The 23,734-nt window shown below is 41.4% G+C and overlaps 1 protein-coding gene across 8 annotated transcripts in view; it reads right to left on the bottom strand.

The window, feature by feature from the left end:
- LOC133496270 (kinesin-like protein KIF13B) overlaps positions 1-23,734 on the bottom strand; it is a 70,104-nt gene that overhangs the window by 29,355 nt on the left and 17,015 nt on the right. For all 8 annotated transcript variants that reach the window (XM_061811631.1, XM_061811632.1, XM_061811637.1 and 5 more), the window contains 23 exons: positions 23,590-23,650; positions 23,133-23,225; positions 19,859-20,039; positions 16,835-16,922; positions 16,573-16,707; positions 15,203-15,315; positions 11,370-11,481; positions 10,947-11,159; positions 9,636-9,746; positions 9,056-9,190; positions 8,820-8,950; positions 6,697-6,783; positions 6,087-6,277; positions 5,598-5,829; positions 5,338-5,500; positions 3,837-3,983; positions 1,873-2,022; positions 1,657-1,770; positions 1,385-1,558; positions 1,134-1,291; positions 546-678; positions 288-428; positions 94-123 (listed from right to left, as the gene is read on the bottom strand). In XM_061811631.1, coding sequence (XP_061667615.1) covers positions 94-123; positions 288-428; positions 546-678; positions 1,134-1,291; positions 1,385-1,558; positions 1,657-1,770; positions 1,873-2,022; positions 3,837-3,983; positions 5,338-5,500; positions 5,598-5,829; positions 6,087-6,277; positions 6,697-6,783; positions 8,820-8,950; positions 9,056-9,190; positions 9,636-9,746; positions 10,947-11,159; positions 11,370-11,481; positions 15,203-15,315; positions 16,573-16,707; positions 16,835-16,922; positions 19,859-20,039; positions 23,133-23,225; positions 23,590-23,650 — 3,093 coding nt within the window. The remainder of the gene's footprint in view (positions 1-93; positions 124-287; positions 429-545; positions 679-1,133; positions 1,292-1,384; positions 1,559-1,656; positions 1,771-1,872; positions 2,023-3,836; positions 3,984-5,337; positions 5,501-5,597; positions 5,830-6,086; positions 6,278-6,696; positions 6,784-8,819; positions 8,951-9,055; positions 9,191-9,635; positions 9,747-10,946; positions 11,160-11,369; positions 11,482-15,202; positions 15,316-16,572; positions 16,708-16,834; positions 16,923-19,858; positions 20,040-23,132; positions 23,226-23,589; positions 23,651-23,734) is intronic.

Genomic DNA, 23,734 nt, shown 5'->3' with positions numbered 1-23,734 from the left:
TTGATGTTCTGCTCACCAAGAAAAACACTTTCATAGTCTATCCAAATACGTTAGTGTGTTACAATCTGTTGAGAGCAAAGTGTGGGGACTTACTTGGTAGCTGTCCATTTCTTCATCCTTGGCCTGAAAATTAATATTTTAGATCAGTATTTAGATACAAATGAGAATGTGGTATTTAAACCAGAAAGGGAAGATGGTTTGCATGTAAAATGAGAATCCATACAGCCCCACCACCCAACCCCAAAATAAATAAAGCAACACTGAATAATATAATCATCTCCACTTACCAACAATGATTCCCTGAGTTTTGGTGGATTCTGGACCTTGACGTCTCCAATGGAGACAGAGAGTATGGAGCTGGAGATGAGCGGCATTGTGCCAGAATCTGGCACAGAGCGCAACTCCACTTGGATACGACGAGACTGACCCTGGATGCCAACGTTTCACAAGTGTAGGTTTTGGATAATGAGGATTAAAAACGGTTTTCAGACCAACGTTGACACTGAATAACTGCAAGCAAACCTATTTAAAAAAAAAATACACACCTGTCTGAGCTGAAAGATTCCTCCGGTGCGTACATCCTTAGTGGAAAGAATTTCTACTGGTGTGAACTGCCCTGCATCATTTAGCTCCATGAGCTGCACCCACAGCGCCACCCGCCGAGTCACCTCACTCCACCTGAAGAATTTCCAAAACTGTTAACAAGTTTAATCATCCTTTTTCTACTGTATTTACTAGTCAAGATAGCATGTGAGCTGGAGCTTATCCCAGCTGATGTCAGACAAGAGGTGGGGTACAGTGTGGACCTATTCACAGTCAATGCGAGATACTTGTCACAAACAACAATGGACTCACATTAACACTTATGAACGATAAAGTTTTCAATTAAACAAACATGCATGCTTTTAGAATATGGAGGAAGCAGAAGAAAATGCACTCCAGTCAGGAAGGCCTTGGCTGAGAGTCAAACCCAGGAGCTCTGACTATGAGAAAAATGCGTAAAAGCACAAATAAACAAATACGTAAAAATCATATTTAGTTGTGTCCTTAAGTATATTTTACATTTTTCCCCTGAACTCTGGACTTCTCCAAGTGATTTCTTGATAAAATTGGATAATTGTGAGATTGCAAACCTCTCTCTGAGTGAGCGTGTTTTGGCTTGAATTACACCGAGGTCCCACAGTTGCAGGTTCCTCCGATGGTTTTCCTGTTTGTGACCATACACTTCAATCGCCACTGCACCCTCAGACAAATACTCGAGAAAGTCCTCTGACACTGGCACTGACAACTCCTAAAAAGACAGTAGATAAAGTACAAATGAACCACTTTATAATTCCTATTATGATTTAAACTTCACAATAATTGAAAATCATGATGTATTTACCTTGGAGCTGTCAAAAACAACAGTGCACTGAGGGTCTTTGGAGGCAGATGGTAAGGGCGGCCGTGCCATCTCTGGAGGGATGAACATAGGCTCTGCCTGCCCACAAAAGTGATACTGGCAGAAGACAAAGTTCGACAGGTGATGAGGAAGACCGGTAGCCTGGATGATTTTTATCTGAGGCGACAACAGAAAAGCATATTGGCTACTGATTCATTTGGTCATTCAAAAAAGATTCCATCAAGACAACTTTCACCACGTGAGAGAGTTCTCACCACACAGTTCAGTTTACGCTCCAGTGCATCTCCATCTGTGTTACTTTCTTGTGAACCTTCTTCCTCAGAGTCCTCTGTTCCTCGCCAGACTTCCACATGAAGCCGGCCTGCCACCTGATAAACAAATGTAACAGCTATTAAATGTTTTGGCAAAAGCTTTTATCTGTCTGCCCAGACAATCAGACTTTGGACAATACACAATCAGAACTTTCCTACCTCTCCCTTCTGATTGATGATGGGAACTGCGTACTGTAGTTTTACATCATAGAACAGACATGCCAGGAAAACATTGGCCACCCCAATGAGACTGTGGTTCTCCTGCTCATCAAAAAATGGGTCGGCCCGTTTGAAATAAGACCGCATCACCTGTTAAAGGAAAAACGGAAGCACGGTTCCATTACTCTTAAAAATCCTGTAATGTTGATTCAGAGATTTGTTTCTAAATACATTTTACATGTTTGAAGATGATTGCTGAACTCATTCCAAGATTAAAAACTGCATCGGACTAAAAATGTAGCGTCTACTCTTTTTCACTATTTTCCTGATTTTTTTGGGGGTGTGTGAAGAAAACAACGGCCAGTGTCACACTACGGCAGGGGTCGGGAACCTATGGCTCGAGCCACACCTGGCTCTTTTGGTGGTTGCGTATGGCTCGCTACTGTATACAGCAGGGGTGCTCAATGTGTCCATCGCGATCGATCGCGTGACTGTGTGGCCCAATAAAAAAAAAAACGTCAGCCTGATTTCTTTTTTTTTTGAACATTTTGGCACCACACTTAATTTTCTCGAACAAGGAGCTGATGCATGGCCTCCAATGATGGTCACACGGTCTTCTACTTGGAACGCATTTCCCGTCCCATACCACACACTGCGGAGTGTGAGTATTGCTGTACTGACAATGTTTGGTTCTACCTATGCATTTGAAAAATCTTTCTCACAAAAAAGACATTATAACCAACCTGGATTCATGATAACGGATGGAAGACTCAAAGACAGCATGAAGTTTAATTTAATGACGTATGAAACAGACGACAAAGTCATCAGCAAAGAAGTTGCATTAATGGTAAGAAATACTTTTGTCATCATTGGTTAGGAACATCATTGTTTTCTTAAATGCATTTAGAGACTTATTGTACACCTAATGTGTTGGTCTCACATAAACTGCACAAATACACTTGTATTTAGTTTTAAAAATGTTGTATGGCTCTTTTGGAATAAACATTTTAAAATATTTGCCATGTATGGCTCTCACCGTGTTGGCCCTCAAACAGTATAGAATAATGGAGCACCTTTGTTCCATCAGTGCGTATCTAGCATAATTGCGAGGTACTTAGTTGTAATTACTTATCCCATTTCTCCCACTACAGCATACAGTTATCTCGCTATACCGTCACTGTATTCCCGAAAAACTCATCATCCCTGGATGCTATAATTCACATTTCAGATGGGTGTGAGTTAAATTTGTAAGCGCTATGTACTTTGTATTTTATGGGCTACTGTAGTTTAGTGAACCATAAAGTACGTATTGTGGTTATATAACCAGCAAGAACCATGCGCGCAAATCTCCGCCATGTAGTGTGAGGAACATGCTGAATGACGTTGTGCCGGGTTTAATGAATTAACTTTCACTGAAGTGTCTCTTCTATGTTAACCTACACACCTCCATAAGATCAGTAACATACGGTATTGGACAAGGCTGCCCCAGGCCCATGGCGTCCAGAAGCTTGTTAGCACGGGAGCTAATTTGTGACTAGTGCCTCTCGTCGCAGGGTAGAAAAGCCTCACGATGAGTCGGTGGGCTATCTTTCAGCCTCTGGTGGGTTTAAACTGATATAAACCTCAAACACATAGAGATGTAAAGGTATAAGAAACAAGATAGACATATGAACGAATCTGATGGACAGTTAAAATTTGAGGAGGACATGTTTTCAGTGCATTCCTCGGATAGCCACAGCACCTGAGAGCTGAGCAAATGTCAATTTTCTGCAATTTTGAAGCCTCATTTTGGCATTTTTTTTTTTCATTCAAATTTGGGAAGCTTGTTAACCCCACCCTTCTCTGTTGTGTGTCAATTTTACAGGGACTTAACAAGAGGGAGTTTGAATTAGTCCCAAAAGCAAATCCTGTAGTATCTATATGTCCAGTCACTCAATGACCAGTGATTCACACTTCTAACTCACAGGGTTGTCTTCATCAAAGTCTTTCCATTCTTGGTAGAGATCCCTCATGTCCACCAGCCTGTTCTCCATCTTCTCCATTGCCCAGATCTGCTTCCCTTTCCCTTTACGGCGAACCTGAATGGCAGGCTCGCTGAGCACCATATCACGCTTAAAAAAAAAAAAAAAAAAAAGGGGAGGGGGGTTAAATATTCTTTGATGATGCACCCCCACATTACCACAGGCAATCATAAAGTAAGGTGCCTAATTTTCCTGTAGCTGTATTTTTTTGCAATATCAAGCAAAATACACAGAAATAATGCCCCTAAAGTGAGTGATTTCATACCAGCTTTTCAATATCATTTACCCTTTTCTCCAAATTGACTGTCCATCAGTGAACAAGACATATGCCAGCCTCACAACATTCAGTTGGCTGCATCTCTTACCCGTTTTAATAGTTTGCTTAACATGCTCGTCACCAGAAAGGTGTCGCGTCACTAACTTCTTCTCCTTAAGGTCCCACAAGGTGATAATCTTGAAGTGTCAGATCAGGCAGGTATGATGGATGGGTTATGGTTGTCCAGCTAAAAGGAATTGATGACTTCACAAGGTCCTAAGCCTGTCACGAAGCTCACTCAAGGCAGGCCTTTATCCTTTGTGGTAGTTCGCCCTCCAAAGCAAGAAATCCAGTCATCTCGCTCTCTTCTGACAGCCATCCAAAAAATGGACCTCTCCGACCCATCAACCATTCGTACAATAATAGCCAATCAGATAGCCGCATTGTCTTAACCCCTGGCTTGACATGCCCCTCTTGTCGTCATGTCCCACAAGCAATGCTGGTTATCGGTCACGTGCACTTGGAAAAGTTGATGTTACAAACAAAATGGTCCTCAGATGTGCTTGGGGAATGTGCAATTCTGATGAAAGATATCCTGCTAGGTTACAAGGGGCCCGGTTGATCTATTTTCCCAAGCCTAAAACACAGTTGAACAAGTGTCTACGATCAATTAAGGCTTGCGGAAGAGCGCACGTAGAACTAAATGTGAACAATATCAACAAACACAAGGCTGTATGATCAAAGGTAAGGGACGGACAATTATCTACGCTGAGTTTGATTTAATTATTCTCAGTGCTTTATACATTGTAGGAGAACAACTTTCACTTTGTTAGTGTATCACTGACCTGCTGAATGAAGTGTGTCATGTTTTATGCTGAAAAGTCGGGTTAATGATATGTAAATGGGCCATGAAAAGCAAGAGAAATATTTGTATGACATCAGACTTTTAAGACAGAGCACTGGGTTCGATTATGAGCCATTAATCCAAATCAGCTGACAGGAAGAGCACAGGCTCAATTTTTTTTTTTAATGATGCTTGAATCATGTATTTAAACTCAAAAGTGGGAAAATTTCAGAAAAAAAAATATAAGAGGTTGAATTAAATTAGGCTCATTACTTTTTAACTGATACTCATACATGGCTACTTTGTATGGGAGGACAGTAGTGAAACCAGACATATTCTCTTACTTTTCTGTTAGCATCAAGATTTGCAGCTGGTATCTGCAAAGTCACCAGGTACTCTGTCCTTTTCTTGAGCTCCTCTGCAATGAAGCAAGCCTCCTGAGCTAAAAGGTTAGCGCGAACAATCTGCTCCTTCAGGCGTCGAAGGCTTCGAGTAATCATAGCCTCTCTTCACGACAAAAAAAAAATACAATATAATGTATGCAGAGGGGATTTTGAAAAAAAAATTATTTTCAAATAGGTCCACACCAAGCAACAGGACTCACCTGTCTTCACTCCAGCGTCGCATCCGTTTGTGGGAGCCTAGTGGTGTTCCAGTGGCAGTGGCACTTGTTGGTATGCCTGACAAATCAAGGGGATGAGGAGATCTCTCAGGGTTGATCCGGTGACGAAGCTGCTGGAGCTCCTGTTCATACATTTGCCTCTGGCGTTCGAGGGCACAGCGTTTCTCCTCCTCATGCTGCCTCTCTAGGGTCTGTAAAACTGACTGCAAGGGGTCTGAGGAGGTGCAGCCAAAATTTTGATGCTTAAGAAATGATTATTATTATTAAGATTATTATTATGATTATTAAGAATGGATGATGAAATACATAATCTCTAAATACAGAATACAGTATATACAACATTATTTTCAGCAGCCTGAATTGAAAATGTTATTGGTGTATTAAAAAGTAGTTTTTTCACTCACAGAAAGGAAACAGAATGATGTTTTCATGTGAGCCAAATTGAAAAACTGGTCCAGCGGAATCACTCACCATTGTTGGCCATTCCTTTAATCATGACTTCTGCCTGAGCAAACTCAAAGCCCACTTCACTAGAAACATCACTGGATGCATCAACGTCCACCTCCAGCTCTAGTTGCTCCGTACTAAAACAGGTCTTCATTTTAGCTCTGCTATCCTGCTCCTCACCCCGCAGATGGATCAGATGCTTGGGCAGGTTGATCCTGTTGGAGAGAAAATGGATCTGAGCAGTTGAGAAAGACGAATAACAATAGTAATAATAAACACAATGGGGATAATAATTTATAAAAAACAAAAGTCCGATGTGCAAGGGGGGAAAAAAACTGATGTGTAAAATACAAAATTTTAAACATTTTCAAAACAACTTTTGGTAAAAGTTCGACAAAGGATTTGAATGTTGGTGATGTCACGAATGTGTTTTGGGTGTCTGCTGCAAACAGGGAGGGGACAGCTATGGAAATGATTGTGGTGTCCAGGATTGATAGAGAAATCACACTAATGTTTGCAATGCTTTTGTATGAAATGTGATCTATAAATAAATTTGCTTTGCTACAATAAGGAAAAAAACACAAGCAAACATGATTTTTTAAAAAAAGAAGATACACACGATGGTCAGTCAAACCTGAAGAAATGATTGTTTCCCCATAAGATACGGTCTCCATGATGAAGGGGTACGGAACCGGTCACTACAGTGCCATTCACCCATGTCCTTTAGGGGGAAAGCATGAGAAAATATGTTTTAATTGTGCAAATAGTTTAATAGTGTTGCAAAAGCATCATTTAACGTAACATAGTAAAAAGCATAGAAAGTAATAATTCTTAACAAGCACGAATTTTAAGATGCTGGAGTCTCGAGTTACATGAACCTCTTAATAGAGGGGCTTGTCATGCATAACGTTCTATATCAACCACCCCTAAACAATCTCAAAAAGAGGAACATGCTCAGAAAATAATTGGAGACCATTTTTTCAGCTGTTTTATTCATTCACTGGTGAATGTTGCCTTAAAACTGATCATTTACTGCCATGGTTAAAAATATAACTGCCTTCTGCAGAAAAATAATACTCAAGCAAGACAACATGATGCAAAGGTGCAAAAGGTACAATTGAAGCATTAGCTGCTATGGGCAAGTCAGGAAAGAAAAAATGATATCCCCTGGCTTCAAACCTATCGAGAACCTGTGGAGCATCCTGAGAAAGGAAGAACTATGAGGATGGACCACAAACACCACCACATTGGGAGGCAATTCTTCCATCCTCAAATGAGAGTATAAAGGAGGAAACTATCCAAAGACATAATTTCTATAACTTTTAGTGATGAAAGAGTTGTTTTAAGTGATGATGAAGAGGGGCTATTATGAGAACATGTAACTGGATCAGGAAAAAAGCTTTTTTTTTTTTTTAAATGGTCTCTATGTTGTAACAACATAGAAGAATACTATTTCCAGTTATCAAATGACACATTTGTGACATGCTTTGCTATAAGACCCCAAGGATCAACAAATAAGGCACATTTCTCACACTCATTTTAGACTATTGCTGAAATAAGGCCGTTATGACAGGGAGGTGCTGTCTCACGCAAATGAGCACTATTCACCACTGGGACCACAATCGTGACCCTGGATCAATCTGCTCCTTTGACTTTTCATCTTATAGCCTTCAGAAGTGCATGAATATGAAATGTAAAATCCAAGTAACAGCCAATTTCGGAATATCATTTAAGCGGTCATCGGCACACCTTCCAGTGGACAAAATTATCAAGTTAATTATAGAAAGAAATTGCAGTTCTATCATTATGGCCAAATTGAATATCCCTGATCGGCTGCCTCTGGTCGTAAGTTTTATAACCCTGAATAAAAGTAAGTTTTCTTAACTTGGTGCACTTTAAACAATGATCAAATTAGAAACTTATTTTCATGTGTCTGAGTCAACATTAAAACAATTTTACACAAACAATATCTTACAATTAAATTTTAAATCAGAGACTAATAGCGTAAATGGGAAAAAAAAGAAAATAAGTAATACAGTGGACCTCTACTTGCAGAGGATTGGAAGGAGTGGGGATAAGCCTCTAAATAAAGCCTCCCCCCCAAAATAAATGAATGAATGGATGAATATCCATCCATCCATTTTCCACCACTTCTTTGGGTCGGGTCAGGGGGTAAGTAGCTTCAGCAGGGATACCCAGACTACCCTTTCCCCCACCACTTCTTCCAGCTCTTCCGGAGGGATCCCGAGGCATTCCCAGGCCAGCCAAGAGACAGTCTCTCCAGCATTTTCTGGGTCGTCCCCGCGGTCTCTTTCAGGTGGGACATGCCCGGAACACCCCACCAGGGAGGCGTCCAGGAGGCATCTGGATCAGATGCGCCAGCCACCTCATCTGGCTCCTCTCAATGTGGAGGAGCAGCGGCTCGATACTGAGCCACTCCCAGATGACCGAACTTCTCCCCCTATCTCTAAGGGAGAGCCTGGTCACCCTGTGGAGGAAACTAATTTCAGCCGTTTGAATCAAAGATCTTGCTTTTTCGGTCACGACCCACAGCTCGTGCCCATAGGTGAGGGTAGAAACGTAGATTGACTGGCAAATTGAAAGCTATGCCTTTCTACTTAGTTCTCTCTTTACCAGTCTTATATTTGTCAATGAATGAATAAATAAATAAATAAATAAATAAATAAAAGCATATGCCGAACTCCCGCTATAGGAGAGTCCACTGTACTGCATAAAAATGACTTATTGAATACATACCGAGCATTGCAGTGAGGTGTGAGCACCACACCATCATTTTGTGTGATATCAATGATGCAGTGCTCAGCTTGGATAGCCATCCCACAAAGCTGAATGTCTTGTGATTTGGATGAACCCACACGAGTATGCTCCTAGATATGTAGAAATGGTGAAATAGAGAGGATGACAGCAAGTCACTCCAACAATGCAGACTATTCAGTCTTACATTTTGTAATTTTTTTGCATGTGTCAACCACCTTTAAGTAATAGACGAGCAGCTCATTGAGGGCAGGGTCAGCATTCAAGTTGACCAGGAAGCACTTGTCATCTACAACTCTGATGCCAGACGACTGCAGGGAAATACCCAAACTCTCCAGCTGCCTCTGACGCTCCTACACCAGAACACTTTTTATTTTTTTATTTAGCTGAATTAAATGCAACCACATAATTGAGCTCATTAGAGGGACAGCCAAAGTTGGATGTTTTGGAGATAAGGTTCGAGTGAGCAGACTTCGATGGTTTGGTCATGTCCAGAGGCAAGAGAGTGAATATATTGGTAGAAGGATGCTGGGAATGGAGCTGCCAGGCAAAAGAGCTAGACTAAAGAGAAGGTTGATGGATGTTGTGAGCGAAGACATGAGGGCAGTTGGTGTTAGGAGAGGAGGATACAGGAGATAGGCATAGATGGAAAAAGATGACACTCTGTGGCAACCCCTAACGGCACAAGCCGAAAGGAAAAGAAGAAGAAGAAATGCAACCACATTATTGAATTTTTTTCTGGGTAACATTTACTGTTCAACTCGCATGTGTGTGTGTGTGTGTGTGTTTGTTAGTTACTTGTGCAATAGACTCAGTCTTCCTGAGTTTCTCCTCCCAAGTCACGGTCATTTCTTGAATTAGTTTCTCTGACTCCTCCAGCCGCTCCTTAAGCTCAGGGGCCTTCATAGACTGAAAGCAAAATGCAGTAATTCAATTTTAATTCATTATATTTAGTATAATCTGTCAAGGGGAAAATAAGATGCTTTAATATACACACGTTGTTATTGCTAAATTTAAGAAAGAAAAAAAAAAATCAAAACTCACGAATAGAAGTGAGTGGTTAGCATGTCTGCCTCAAAGTTCTAAAGGTTTGGGGTTCAAATCTTAGCTCTGGCCCTCGTGTGGCGTTTAAATGTTGTTCTCCCCATGCTGGTGTGGGTACTTTACAGTCACTCTGGCTTCTAAAAACATTTAGGTACGTTAATTTAAGACTTTCAATTGGCCATATGTGGGAATGTGAGTGAGAATGTCTATTTGTGCTTTTGGCTCATCTATGAACTCAATGGGGACAAACCACGTAAAAATTGATATATGGATTGATGGATACAGATTAAAAATAACCTATTCACGATAATAGATGCATACAAAACATGGAATAACTATGAAAGTCTGGCTTTCGTGGTGCAACAGAATTAACAAATAAATCATGAAAATGGACTGGACAACAATGATGGTACCCAAAACTTAAATTTTGTTGCATTACATTCTAGGGCAATAGCTGCAACCAACAGTTTGTCAATGAGAATGATACTGAGAACAGGTACTTTGGCCTTTGTGAGAAAACTGTTCAAGTTGCACCAAGTTTGAAAGAGTACTTTCTTTAGACACCATGTTTCACCTCCTTCTATAGGTCATGCTCAAAGAAGTCCACTTCAGAATCACACTATTTTTTGGGCCATTCTTAAGTATTTGTTAGTTGTAATGCTTTGGGTCATGACTCTGTCTGAAAAACAATGACCTGGGACACGAACAAAGGTTTCTGACAATGGGCAGCACATTTAGTTCCAGAATTAAGATATCTATTATATTTATGAAGACATGCATGAAGCCTCAGAATGCAATAGAGCTTTCATCATGTTTCAAAGCAGATACAGGGTAGTTCACTTGATATGCTTCATTTTTGCATCACTAAACATATGGAACAAATGTAGCTTACCAAAGTGCTGCCAATTTTGTCTCAACTGTTGTCAGTACATTTATCAGAAGTTTTATGGCTTGTCAATATGTATTTTTGCAAATTCCAGAACCATCAATTTAAAGTCACTCGTATCATACTAAAAGTGTATGATGAATTGTGTCCATGTGTATAACTCAAACATAATATAAAACCTCAGCTTCTGTGAGCTGCTCCCTCAATTTCTCTACTTCCTCCCTCAGCTCTCTGATAATTCTGGCATTGGGGTCTTCGTTGACCACAGCGTGGTTGATGATGCTCTTAGCACGATCAGCGTAACGTAGGGTGGACAGAGTCTCATCATAATTGTCTGCTGCTGGGCTGATGGTGGCCACCATGGCTGTCCGGCTGTTTCCACCCAAACTGTCCTGCAGTTACAGACATCACTTGTCAACATTTAGGAATCCAAAATATAATACTAAGAGACTGCACAAAACAAATTTTTCACACAGAGCAGAAGGATTTAAAAGAAGCAGAGAACCTTGTAATGAATTGGCAAAAATTAAAAGCTGAACATGCATACAGGTAAAACAGTAGAGGAGTAAAATGTTCCTAATCTATGATTTTTCTATCGATACCTTGAGCAGCCAGGTGAGCACTGAGTCCCTGTAGGGAACAAACTTGCTCTTGTTCTTCCCTGCACCCTGGTCCGCCAAGGCTGATATAACCAAACCCAATGTGCTGAGAGATCTGGACGCAGGCAGAGAGGGGGGACGGAGGGAAAGAATGCAAAATAAATTGGGGGGCGAGGGAGCTATTTAATCAAAAAATTATTGCAAAAATAAAGTCCAAAAAGTTTTAATTGATTATTTAAATTTTAAATTTAAATTAATTTAAATACAATGTTTTAATTGTAAATATTGATGATATAATTTGATCACATTTATGATTTTTAAGCTTTTGCTTCTGGTCCTCAAACTGGCAGCAGCTTAAACAGGAGGCTCTGGCCAGCCTGATCGGAATTCAATAAATCCTGCTGAATTTGGACCGAATGTTGTGAGTACGCGATGTGGGACACTCCTGGCGAAGACTTTAGTGGACCAAAAATCACCATCTGTGCAATTTTTGTACCCTTATTGGAGCCGTATCGTTTGTGTTGAAGCTGCTTGGCCCAAGTTATCCTAGCCTAGATCACTAACAACAAAATGATGTTTTCTAATATTTACTGAGGAGGAAAACATCAAATGTGAGTATCTACACGTCCTGCAAAACCAATATATCGGATACAACGAGGATCGTGAGTACTCATAAGAAGTTGGGTGAGTGGAAACGTCAACTTAAACTTCCTTATCAGCCTAGTATTATTTAGCTTAGCTTGCTAACAACGAGACGCGTTTGCGATCAATTCGTTGAAGTTGAAGAGACATCAAAGTGGACTCAAACTTCAACTACTAGAATGAGAGCCATTGTTGTTTGAATCTCTTCCATCCCCATATCCTTTAAATTGGCATATCCTTTATATTTTCACACAGGTAGTATGTGATTTGTGTACCTTATGTGATGACTGTGTTTATGTGATTGCTTTCATTTGACCTTAACTTTAACACAGATTAGGTAGTATGTGAATTGTGTATCTTGTGTGTTGACTTCGTTTATTTGAATGGTTCTTCTTTTTGACTATATGCAGCCCGTTGGGCAGCACAATACTGTGCTATCTGTCGGCCAGTCCCAAGCCAGATAAATGCAGAGGGTTGAGTCAGGAAGGGCATCCAGCGTAAAACTGTCCCAAACATTTACGAATCATACGAATTTCATAATGGTTAGGTCATGGCTGGGGCTCCCTATGCCCGCCCCCGGAAATGTTAATCTGCAAGACATAGGTACAAATTCAGATAATGTAGGTTGAGACAAAAACGAGGAGGAAAGCGGCTTAGTCTGCAAAAGAAGAAGAGGAATGCACAGAACCTGTGTGAAGGGACTTTGAATGTTGGGACTATGATGGGAAAAGCTCAGGACTTAGTTGACATGATGATTAGGAGAAAGGTTGATATATTGTGCATCCAAGAGAGCAGTACGGCATTCAGCAAAGGAACTTTGAGGGGCACATGGTGGTGGACTTCGCAAAAAGGATGGAATTGGCAGTGATGAACATTTATTTCCAGAAGAGACAGGAACATAGAGTCACCTACAAGAGTGGAGGTAGAAGTACGCAGGTTGATTATATTTTGTGTAGACGATGTAATCTGAAGCCGACTGTAAGGCAGTGGTGAGGGAGAGTGTGGCTCGACAGCATAGGATGGTGGTGTTTAGAATGACTCTGGTGGTGGGTAGGAAGATTAAGAAGACAACGGTTGAGCAGAGAATCGGGTGGTGGAAGTTGAGAAAGGAAGAATGTTGTGTGGCCTTTCGGAAAGAGGTGAGACAGGACCTAGATGCTCAGGAAGAGCTCCCAGAAGACTGGAATACTACTGCCAAGGTACTAGAGAGGCAGGCAGGGGAGTACTTAGGGTGTCTTCTGGTAGGAAAGGGAAGAAGGAGACTTGTTGGTGGAACCCCAAAATATAGGAAGTCATGCAAGGAAAGAGATTAGCGAAGAAGAAACGGGACACGCGAGGACTGAGGAGAAACGTAAGGAATCTATTGAAATGCGTCGTAGGAAAAAGGTAGAGGTGGCGAAGGCTAAACAAGAGACATTAGACGACGTACACTAGGTTGGATATGAAGGAAGGAGAAAAGGATCTTTACAGGTTGACCAGACAGAGGGATAGAGATGCTAAGGATGTCCAGCAAGTAAAGGTGATTAAGGATAGCGATGGAAATATGTTGACTGGTGCCAGTAGTGTGCTATGTAGATGGAAAGAGTATTTTGAGAAGTTAATGAATGAAAAAAATGGGAGAGAAGGTGGAGTAGAAGAGGCAAGCGTGAATGACCGGGAAGTGGCAATGATTAGTAATGGTGAAGTTAGAAAGGCACTGAATAGAATGAAAAATGGAAAGACAGTTGGTCTCGATGACATACCAGTGGAGGTATGGAAGCAATTTGGTGAGGTGGCTGTGGAGTTTTCGACCGACTTATTCAATAGAATACTAGGAGGAGAGAGGATGCCAGAAGAATGGAGGAAAAGTGTGCTAGTCCCCATTTTTAAGAAGGCGTTGTTCAGAACTGTGAAAACTACAGAGAAATAAAGATGATGAGCCACACAATGAAGTTATGGGAAACAGTAGTGGAGGCTAGACTCAGGACAGAAATAAGTATCTGCGAGCAACAGTATGATTTCATGCCTGTAAAGAGTACCACAGATTACATTATTTGCTTTGAGGATGCTCGTGGAAATGTACAGAGAAGGTCAGAAGGAGCTACATTGTATCTTTGTAGATCTATAGATAAAGCCTATGACAGAGTACCAAGAGAGGAACTGTGGTACTGCATGTGCAAGTCTGGTGTGGTGGAGAAATTTGTTAGAAAGGTACAGGACATATTTGAGGTCAGCAGAACAGCAGTGAGATGTGCCGTAGGTGTGTCAGAAGAATCTAAGGTTGAGGTGGGACGGCATCAGGGTTCTGCAGTGAGCCCCTTCCTGTTTGCGGTAGTAATGGATAGGCTGATGAGGTTATACTGTATTCCCCTTGGACCATGATGTTTGCAGATGATATTGTGATCTGCAGTGAAAGCGGGGAGCAGGCGGAGGAACAATTAGAAAGATGGAGGCACGCACTCGAAAGGAGAGGAATGAAGATTAGCTGAAGTAAAACAGAATATATGTGCATGAATAAGAGGGGCAGAGGGGGAAGAGTGAGGCTCCAGAGAGAAGAGATAGCAAGGGTGGACGACTTCAAATACTTGGAGTCAAGAATACAGAGCAATGGTGAGTGTGGTAAGGAAGTGTAGAAACAGGTCCAAGCGGGATGGAAGAGTTGGCGGAAGGTGTCCAGTGTTCTTTGTGACGGAAGAGTCTCCGCTAGGATGAAGGGCAAAGTTTATAAAACAGTGGTGAGGCCGGCCATGATGTACGGATTAGAGATGGTGGCTCTGAAGAAACAACAGGAAGCAGAACTGGAGGCAGCAGAAATTAAGATGCTGAGGTTCTCGCTTGGTGTGAACAGGCTGGATAGGATTAGAAATGAGCTCATTAGAAGGACAGCCAAAGTTGGATGTTTTGGAGATAAGGTTAGAGAGAGTAGAGTTGGTTGGTTTGATGGTTTGGACATGTTCAGAGACGAGAGAGTGAGTATATTGGCAGAACGGTGCTGAGGATGGAGCTACCAGGCAAGAGAGCGAGAGGAAGACCAAAAACATTGAGGGATGTTGTGAGGGAGGACATGAGGATAGTGGGTTTTAGAGAAAAGGATGGACGAGATAGGCTTAGATAGAAAAAGATGACACGCTGTGTCGACCATTCACGTGACAAACCAAAAGAAAAAGAAGATTTATGATGTGATTATATGTAGCAGTAGTATTTTGTTCACTCACTTGTTGATGTTGCTGCCTTCTTTTAGTCTTTCACCAGCTGTACCAGTCTTGGCTGCACGCTCACTTCCTGCCAGATCCACCAGACTAAGTTTGCTTACCTTCTCTCCACTTGTCTAGATTGAAGACACAACAGTAAGGAAAACAAAACATTTCCAGTATACTGTTAAAATGTTAAAAATTGGCTTGTCATGCATTTGAGGAAGAAAAAAAAAAAAAAAAATCAAGATCAGGGGTGCCCAGACTTTTTTACCCAAAGCAGCCAGCCTCTCGCAATCGACCGGGCGGGTTAGAATGACCAATGATGAAATAGAATGACTAAGTCACAAAGCTCTACCCACTACAAAAATGAAAAACACATTTATTTTAAAGTATATTGAGGATTCTTTATGTGTAAATGTAAGTTTTTGTGCCTTGCATAACTGCATGTGGCAATATTGCACAACAACATAATTAACTATAAACATTTTTTGTAACTATCTGATGATCACTAAACACCACACGCATGAAAATGCACACCTGGGCTGTGTCACGCACGTCAGTGGATTCGTCCAACTGCAGTGAGAAATATTCACAATCTCCGATGTCCTTCCACACATCAGCCATGGCTTCACAGCGCTGTGTAACTGTACTCCTTTACAGCTGCAGAGATTTTATTGAAGATAATATTTCCGCCTTATTTTTAAAGGATCGGAACAATGACTCAGCTATGCCACTTTTACCATCTCTCCATATTGGAAGGACTTCTTGTTATTAACTATGATGTGACGAACCCGTAACGATGCTTCGGTGGTAGCTTGTTGAACTATGTTGTGTGAAAAGTGACTGCTGTGCAGCCAATTGGGACTTTTGTTCATTCACTTTTCTCATTCTCAGCTTGCTTTTCATCGGAATGTCGGCATTGTATTTTCCATACACAGTTTGAAAATGCCGCTACACATTTCACTCCACTGGCAGATGAGGCAAACGTACTTCGAAAACGACATCATGAAAAATAAGTCCGCGTCCCATTCTGTATGAAAGTGAAATGTTTTTGTTTTCTTCTTTACACCAGGTAAATAAGATTTCTTAAGCGAGGGTTTAAAATAGGGTGGAACCCGCTCACTTGCGTGTTTTCCTGTACCAAGTGTCATTGTTTGCACATGCGTGGTGAACTAAAGGTCAGAAAAATACGGCTGTCTTTTTTTTTTTCCGGCATGCTGTCACGATCTCCCCAACCCGTCGGTCGCAATCAACGCATTGAACATCCCTGATCAAGATTATATAAAATACTGAATAATCAAAAATGAGGATCTCTATATTTATTGTCTAACTGAAATGTCACAAGTGCTGACAAGCTAACTTCTTGGCTTTGTTGAGTGTGCGTGTCTTACTCCTGACTGCAGGTCCGTAAGAAAGTGAGTTAGGATGATGTTAAACACAGCATGAGATCGGCTGCTTTCTTCATTCATGTTTGTGGCAGCCACTGTGCGAGATTTATTTCCCTCTGACATCAAAGACTCAATATCCTGCCAGAAAGGAGACAAACAAGTGACTTTTTAGTATAGCTTGAGAGAAATGTTTCTTCCCTTAGCAGTCTACTGATTGAAAAGAGAACCAGATATGTAAGCATCCAGGTGTGAACTGCTTCTGTACCTTGTAGCTAGCCACAGCCAGACGAGACAGGCCATCAACATAAGGACCCAAAACATTGTGCTCCCTCACCTTCAGCGTTTGCCGGCTTCTACAAATGCAGACACACAGCTAAGTTTTGATAAACATTTTAACAAATTGTAATGCTCTTCATATCTAATGCAGCCCTATGGGGGCACAGGCCAGTCCAATCAGTAGGCTGGTCCCAAGCCCAGATAAATAAAGAGGGTTGCATCAGGAAGGGCATCAGTCTTAAAATGTTGCCAAATATGAGCAATCATCTTAAGAATCCCATACCGGATTGGTCATGGCCCGGGTTAACAATGCCCGGCCCCCGGCAGCATTAACCTGCAGGGCATCGGTGGAAATTCCGCTACTGTGGGTCGAAGACCAAGAAAAGGAGGAAAGCTGATTCTTCAGAAGATTGAGAAGAAGAAAGCATAGAGCCTAGAACTGAGTGTAGGGAATTTGAATGTTGGGATTATAATAGGAAAAGTTCATGAGTTGTTTGACATGATGGTTAGTAAAAAGCGAGAGGAAGACCAGAGAGAAGGTTTGGATGTTGTAAGGGAAGTCATGAGGGCTGTTGGTGTTAGAGAGGAAGATGCGGGATAGGCTCACATGGAAAAAGATGACGCGCAGTGGCAACCCTTCACAGGATAAGCCAAAAGGAAAAGAAGTAAACCTATTTAAATTTACAATAACTGTACAGCAGTTTTAGTCAACGAAAAGTGTACAAAACAAAAATGTGTTTTTTAAGCCACAAAAAAGTCAATTTAATTTAAAGGGCTCGTGTCATGAAATAGATGATTTTTAGTATGTTATTAATGAAAAAATGTCAGCCAATATGGGCCCATGCGTTTTTTCCACCACAAAACATGATTTTGACATACAGCTTTTTGTAACTCCCGCTATGAAAATCCTCTTGAGGGATTTGTTTTCGTGAAGAAGCAGGAAGTGACGTAAAGGACAGCAGCGCCCCCAATATACTCGTTTGTTTCCATTAGTTTTACCTCCAGGAAGGTAGCTCGTTGTTCCTTTGTGTTAGCCAAAATGCCGGCTCATTGCATTGCTGGACATTCCTTGAACACTAGGGAGAATGGATTTAGCCTTCATAAATTTGCAAGAGACCTGATTCGTTGTGAAAAATGGATTGCACGGGTGCATAGGACGAGAGCTTTGTGGGTTCCAAATAACAGGTAGGCACTAATGCGCCCTGGCTCGACGGTGTTCAACAAGTACTGCGGCGGCTTTGAACATCCCCCTAAAAGCAACACGGCTCGGCTCCATTATATGCCACCACGGCGCCGAAAATCAGCCACACCGGCTGAGGCGCCACGTTTAGCGGTCACTGCTACCGCGAAGGCTGCGAGTCGGGCTTTGGGGACGGGGGTGGTTCTGAAGAACCCAGCCGAGAATGCCTCACTCAGCCGTGTGCGCGCATAAAGTTCCCTGGCTCAACTGTGTTGCTCAGTACTGCGGCATCTGTGAACACCACCCTAAAGGAGGACAGCTCGGCTCTGTCATAAGCCACACCGGCCGGCTCATCCGCTATGGCTCATCTCCGCCACGGAAGTGGATAGGACAGGGATGCGGTTTGGCCGTGATTGCATATCATCTGACTATGGCTCGAAACAATAGTGAAATATTACCCGAGGGCTCAAAACAATAGTGTAATAATGCCCCAGTAACTTCATTCGGTTGTGTGGTGTTCTCCTTTTCGTAAAGTCAGAAGGGGCGCGTTTGTCTCCCATAGTTAGGATGCACCGCGTGTTTTCATTGGCAAATGTCAGGGTGACGTCACGGACGGAGGATGCAGCCAATATGGCGACCACTTGGATATCGTAGAATTACACTTCTGCAACTATGGGCATGGATGACGCGCTCTCCGCTCACATTTATTTTTCCGTATAGACACTGAAGTTAATAATGTTATGTATTTTTCATTACAATATCTAATTTAGAATGTTTATAGGGATGACACTTGGGCTTTAAAGTGGCACTGAGAAGACCCAAAATATGCCATGCAAATTCAACACGCTACCAAGAAGAGTAATGTTGGGAAACCAGCCAAATTTGAAGGAAATAGAGATGAGACAGTCAGCACTGCCCATTTCACTAATATCAAGTTACCGATGAAGCCATGTTGTTGCTGGTGAAAGTATACAAAACTATCAGTCGTAAAGTGAGTTGGCTGATTGAGTTTCGTTCATGTTGCCATCTGCTTTTATCTTTAATAACTTAATACATCACTTTTTTATTTCCTAATTTTTCAAGATCTTAAATAAAATCACCGAGTTGTTCAGTAAAATTGTAGCATGCAGCGAAGACACATTTTCAGGGTGGAGCCATCAATTCCTTGGTAAATGCACGCTTGAATGGTAAATGGGCCTTGTTATGGAAGTTAACCAAAGCAAACTCACAACTGCACAAACCAAACCAAACATCACTTTGTACATTTTTAGTGGGGGAGGGAACTTGCGGTAGAAAATATTCACCCTAGCTCCGTGATGTCACATGGCTATGTTTTGGCCTCATCCACAAAATCAGGAAAATTCAAACGGTGAAAAAAATGCTTAAACTATGACTCAATTCAGCACTCTATTGGTATTAGTCGACATGCGTTTTCAGCACTTATCTTCAAACATATTAATGTAGTTAGAAGAAAAACGTGGTTATCTGCTTTGAGCACCTTTAACTGAAAATCTGATTTAACTGAGAACCCCTCCCCTTTAAGTTTGTTAAATTGAGGTTCCACTGTACATGGACTTTATGTCGCCTTGAGAGGAATGACCCATCATTACGTTATGTCACTGGGTCAATCATAATGGGTGTGTCAGATGATAAAGCCTCTTGTTCACCTATTTTACAGATGCACACTGATATTTTGGGGAAACAGATCAGCACCAAAAAACATTAAGAAAATATTCAATTATCTTTCTTTATGAAAAGATTTGTTGTCTGGATCATTAAACACAGAGGTCTTTAAAGGAGATGTGCTGTTTATGAGATGTTGGTTTTCCTCACCCTTTCGGGTCAAGCAGGTCTCTGACCTTCTCATTGTAAATCTCCATGTAGGATACTTCCACAGTGAAGCTCTCTCCCTCTCGAGCCTCCTGTATACTCCTGGAGAACAGGGACCTGCAGAGGCGAGGGATCAGACCAGGCTGCTCTGCTGAACCCATCATAGTGTAAGATTTTCCGGAACCTGGACATGGACGGTTACAGTGTCACGGATAGACCACATTTGGAGTGTAAGACACACAATAAAATAAAGGTTCTGTAGTCTGTCTTGACTTGCATTTTTGCCATTTTATATACAGTCCCTTGTGAGAATATTCGGCCCCCTTGAATTTTTCAACCTTTTGCCACATTTCAGGCTTCAAACATAAAGATATAAGGTTGATATTTTTTGTCAAGAATCAACAAGTGAGACGCGATTGTGAAGTGGAATGAAATGCATTGGAAATTTTTCAACTTCTTTAAGAAATACAAACCTGAAAAGTGGGGCGTGCAATGTTATTCGGTCCCCTTGCATTAATACTTTGTAGCGCCACCTTTTGCTGCAATTACAGCTGCAAGTAGCTAGGGGTATGTGAGCTGTAAGGTCATACATAGCTGTGTGGTTTTCCTTGTAAAGTCCAACCAATATAATCAAACAGGTGGACTCTAATGAATTTTCTCTAAAATGGATGAGGCGCCTTATACTGCAGAGCAGCTTATGTGTGCACCGACATCCGAAATATGTAATTGACTGTGAGCATTTCTTGCCAACACACTCCTATTATAGAGAAAAAGCGGCATTGTGAGAGGACAGAATGTACAGGGGGACGTGTGGGCGGGGGAGAGGACGCTGAAAGCACGCCCCCCAGAAGGTATAGAGTGAAGAAATTAAGTAATTTAACACCCTGCTATATTGCAAGTTCTGCCACTTAGAAGTCATGGAGGGATCTGAAATTTTCATTGTAAGTGCATGTCCACTGTGAGAGAGATAATCTAAAAATATTATTAAAAATCTAAAAAAATAATCCAGAAATCACAATGTAGGATTTTTTAACGATTTATTTGTGTGATACAGCTGCAAATAACTATTTGAACACCTGTCTATCAGCTAGAATTCTGACCCTTAAAGGGTCTAACCCTAATCATTTGGATGATACAGAGGAGTCATGGGAGAAAGGTTTGTGGTCAGATGAGACCAAAATGAAACTTTTTAGTCATAATTCCACTAACCGTGTTTGGAGGAAGACGAATGCTGAGTTACATCTCAAGAACACCATCCCTACTGTGAAGCATAGTGGTGGTAGCATCATGCTTTGGGGGTGTTTGTCTGCACATGGGACAGAACGACTACACTGTATTAAGGTGAGGAAGACCGTGGCCATCTATTGTGAGATTTTGGGGAACAACCTCTTTCCCTCAGTCAGAGCATTGAAGATGGGTCGTGGCTGGGTCTTTCAACATAACAATGACCCAAAGCACACAGCCACGAAAACCAAGGAGTGGCTCCGTAAGAAGCATATCAAGGTTCTGATATGGCCTAGCCAGTCTCCAGACCTAAACCCAAGAGAAAATATTTGGAGGGAACTGAAACTCCGTGTTTCTCAGCGACAGCCCAGAAACCTGCCTTATCTAGAGAAGATCTATGTGGAGGATTGGGCCAAAATCCCTCCTGAAGTGTGTGCAAACCTGGTGAACAACTACAGGAAATGTTTAACCTCTGTAATTGCAAACAAAGGCTACTGTAACAAATATTAACATTGGTTTTCTAAGGTGTTCAAATACTTATTTGCAGCTGTATCACATCATCAAAGAGACGTAGTCTCTCCAGTGTCCTGTGTCATCACCCGAGTCTCCATCCAGTGAGACATGACTGGAACACCTCACCAAGGAGGCGTCCGGGAGGCATCCCAATCTGATGCCTCAGTCACCTCAACTGGCTCCTCTCAATGCAGAGGAACAGTGGCTCTACTTCGAGCCCTTCCCTGATGACAGAGGTTTTCACCCTATCTCTATGGGGGAAAGCCCAGACACCCTGCAGAGGAAACTAATTTAATTCGGTTGTATCTAGGGTCCTTTTGTTTTGGTCATGGCCCACAGCTCGTGACCATTGGTGAGGTAAATTGAAAGCTTCGCCTATCTAAGTCAGCAGAACCCCAAGTTTTCGAAACGGAAGGAACAACAAAATTAGTAACATTTGCGAACATTTTTCAGCCTGTGCAATTACAGATGTTATCGTTGCATTTCCATGAGTGAATGTTTTAATCTTTGAAAGGCACCCTGTTTTCCACTGCAATCTGCTCCTTTGCACGAGAGAGAGAGTGAGAGCAGAGAGAGAGAGAGAGAGAGAGAGAGAGAAGAGAGAGAGAGAGAGAGAGAGAGAGAGAGAGAGAGAAAGAACTGTGACACCATGTCATTGTGATAAATTCCATTTGAGCTCAAAGGAATCCACTGCAATATCATTGGCTGGCCACTGCAACATAATTGACTCCTTCTTTTAGATGGGATACTCCAAAGTTTGTGAGCCACATATGGACTCCTGGTAAACAGGCTAACTCGCCCACAGGTACCTTGTCAGTGAAATATTAAAAAATATATAGCTTTTACTTGGTTGCCGTTGCTGGCCTTCCCCAAATTATTGGAGCCAGCAATTTATTTTCTGTAATTCCAAAATATTTTTGTTTGCATCTTGCACAAACACTTCCAATTGTATCACTTCAAACTTAATTTTGTGCATTTGATGCTCTCCCAAATGTTCCATGGTGACACCAAACACAGGTACCTAAAGCACAAAACCCTCTTAAATACAGCGGTCTCAAGAAATAATACACCGGTTACGGTGCGCGTTCGGTTACAACAATGAACACACAATTTAAGACTGGCTATTTGGGACCTTAGTAAATCACACCTTATCAGTACTAGCTACCAGGAGAAAGGGGAAATCATCTTAACCATGCTTCAGCCTAGTAACGGACAACTGGTCCAGTGAGACACTTTGAACACGCCAGAAGTACTGTAAAAATAACCTGCAGGAGATAGATTACACAAGTAAAGCTATTGCAAGTGCCACAATAATAATTGTCACTGACTCATTTATAACAGGTACCCTGATCTTGATCTGATGAAAACTTTGTCAATTTAGTACAATTACATACTTTTATATTTTAAGAAAATGTAACAACTGTATTAAATAAAGCTTTGATTGGATGTTCCTCATCTAATTTCATAAAAACAAAATTAATATGAATCATATTACTTTGAGGTTGTAAAATACACTTATTATGAATAATACAGTACCAACCTGTTTGCCCATAAGCAAAGATACAGGCATTGTAACCCAAAAAGGCATTATCCAGCAAACTCTCCCCGAGACATTGGAATACTGCTTCTTGACCTGTACGCACATAAGGAAACAACATGAAAAACTGATGCAACTTGTCTGCTGCATAATGCAAACTCCACATTGAAGTTAATTTCAAAACCAATGCAGTCAAACACAACAAAGATTGTTTTTCAATTGCTCTTTCCTGAAGAATGTGGCTGAGTTATTAACTGATAAAACAAAGATGGCTGGGAGCAGACATTTTCAATCCCTTTTTTCCCCGTTAACGTGTGACTACATCCTAGCAGTAAAGCAGTCTATTTCTTTTCCTCACTCCATAAATAGTTCAGAGCCAACATTCTGTGATGAGATAAGTATAAGAAATGAGTCACCAGGCATACAATCTAAAAACAGAACAGTCTGATAAAAGGCAAACCTGCAAACTTGTCTTTCTGGGATTCATCCATGGACCAGAAACAGTGATCATAGGCAAAAACCTGAAGAAAAACAGGATGACATAGAAAGGATTTACATTCCTAAAACTTCTTAGTGTTTTAAAAATAAAAGGAGATTATCTAATT

This window comes from Syngnathoides biaculeatus, chromosome 23 (genome assembly GCF_019802595.1).
Source record: "Syngnathoides biaculeatus isolate LvHL_M chromosome 23, ASM1980259v1, whole genome shotgun sequence".
NCBI lineage: Eukaryota > Metazoa > Chordata > Actinopteri > Syngnathiformes > Syngnathidae > Syngnathoides > Syngnathoides biaculeatus.
Note: the sequence above shows the minus strand (reverse complement) of the source record. Positions and strands in the feature narration are given on the sequence as shown.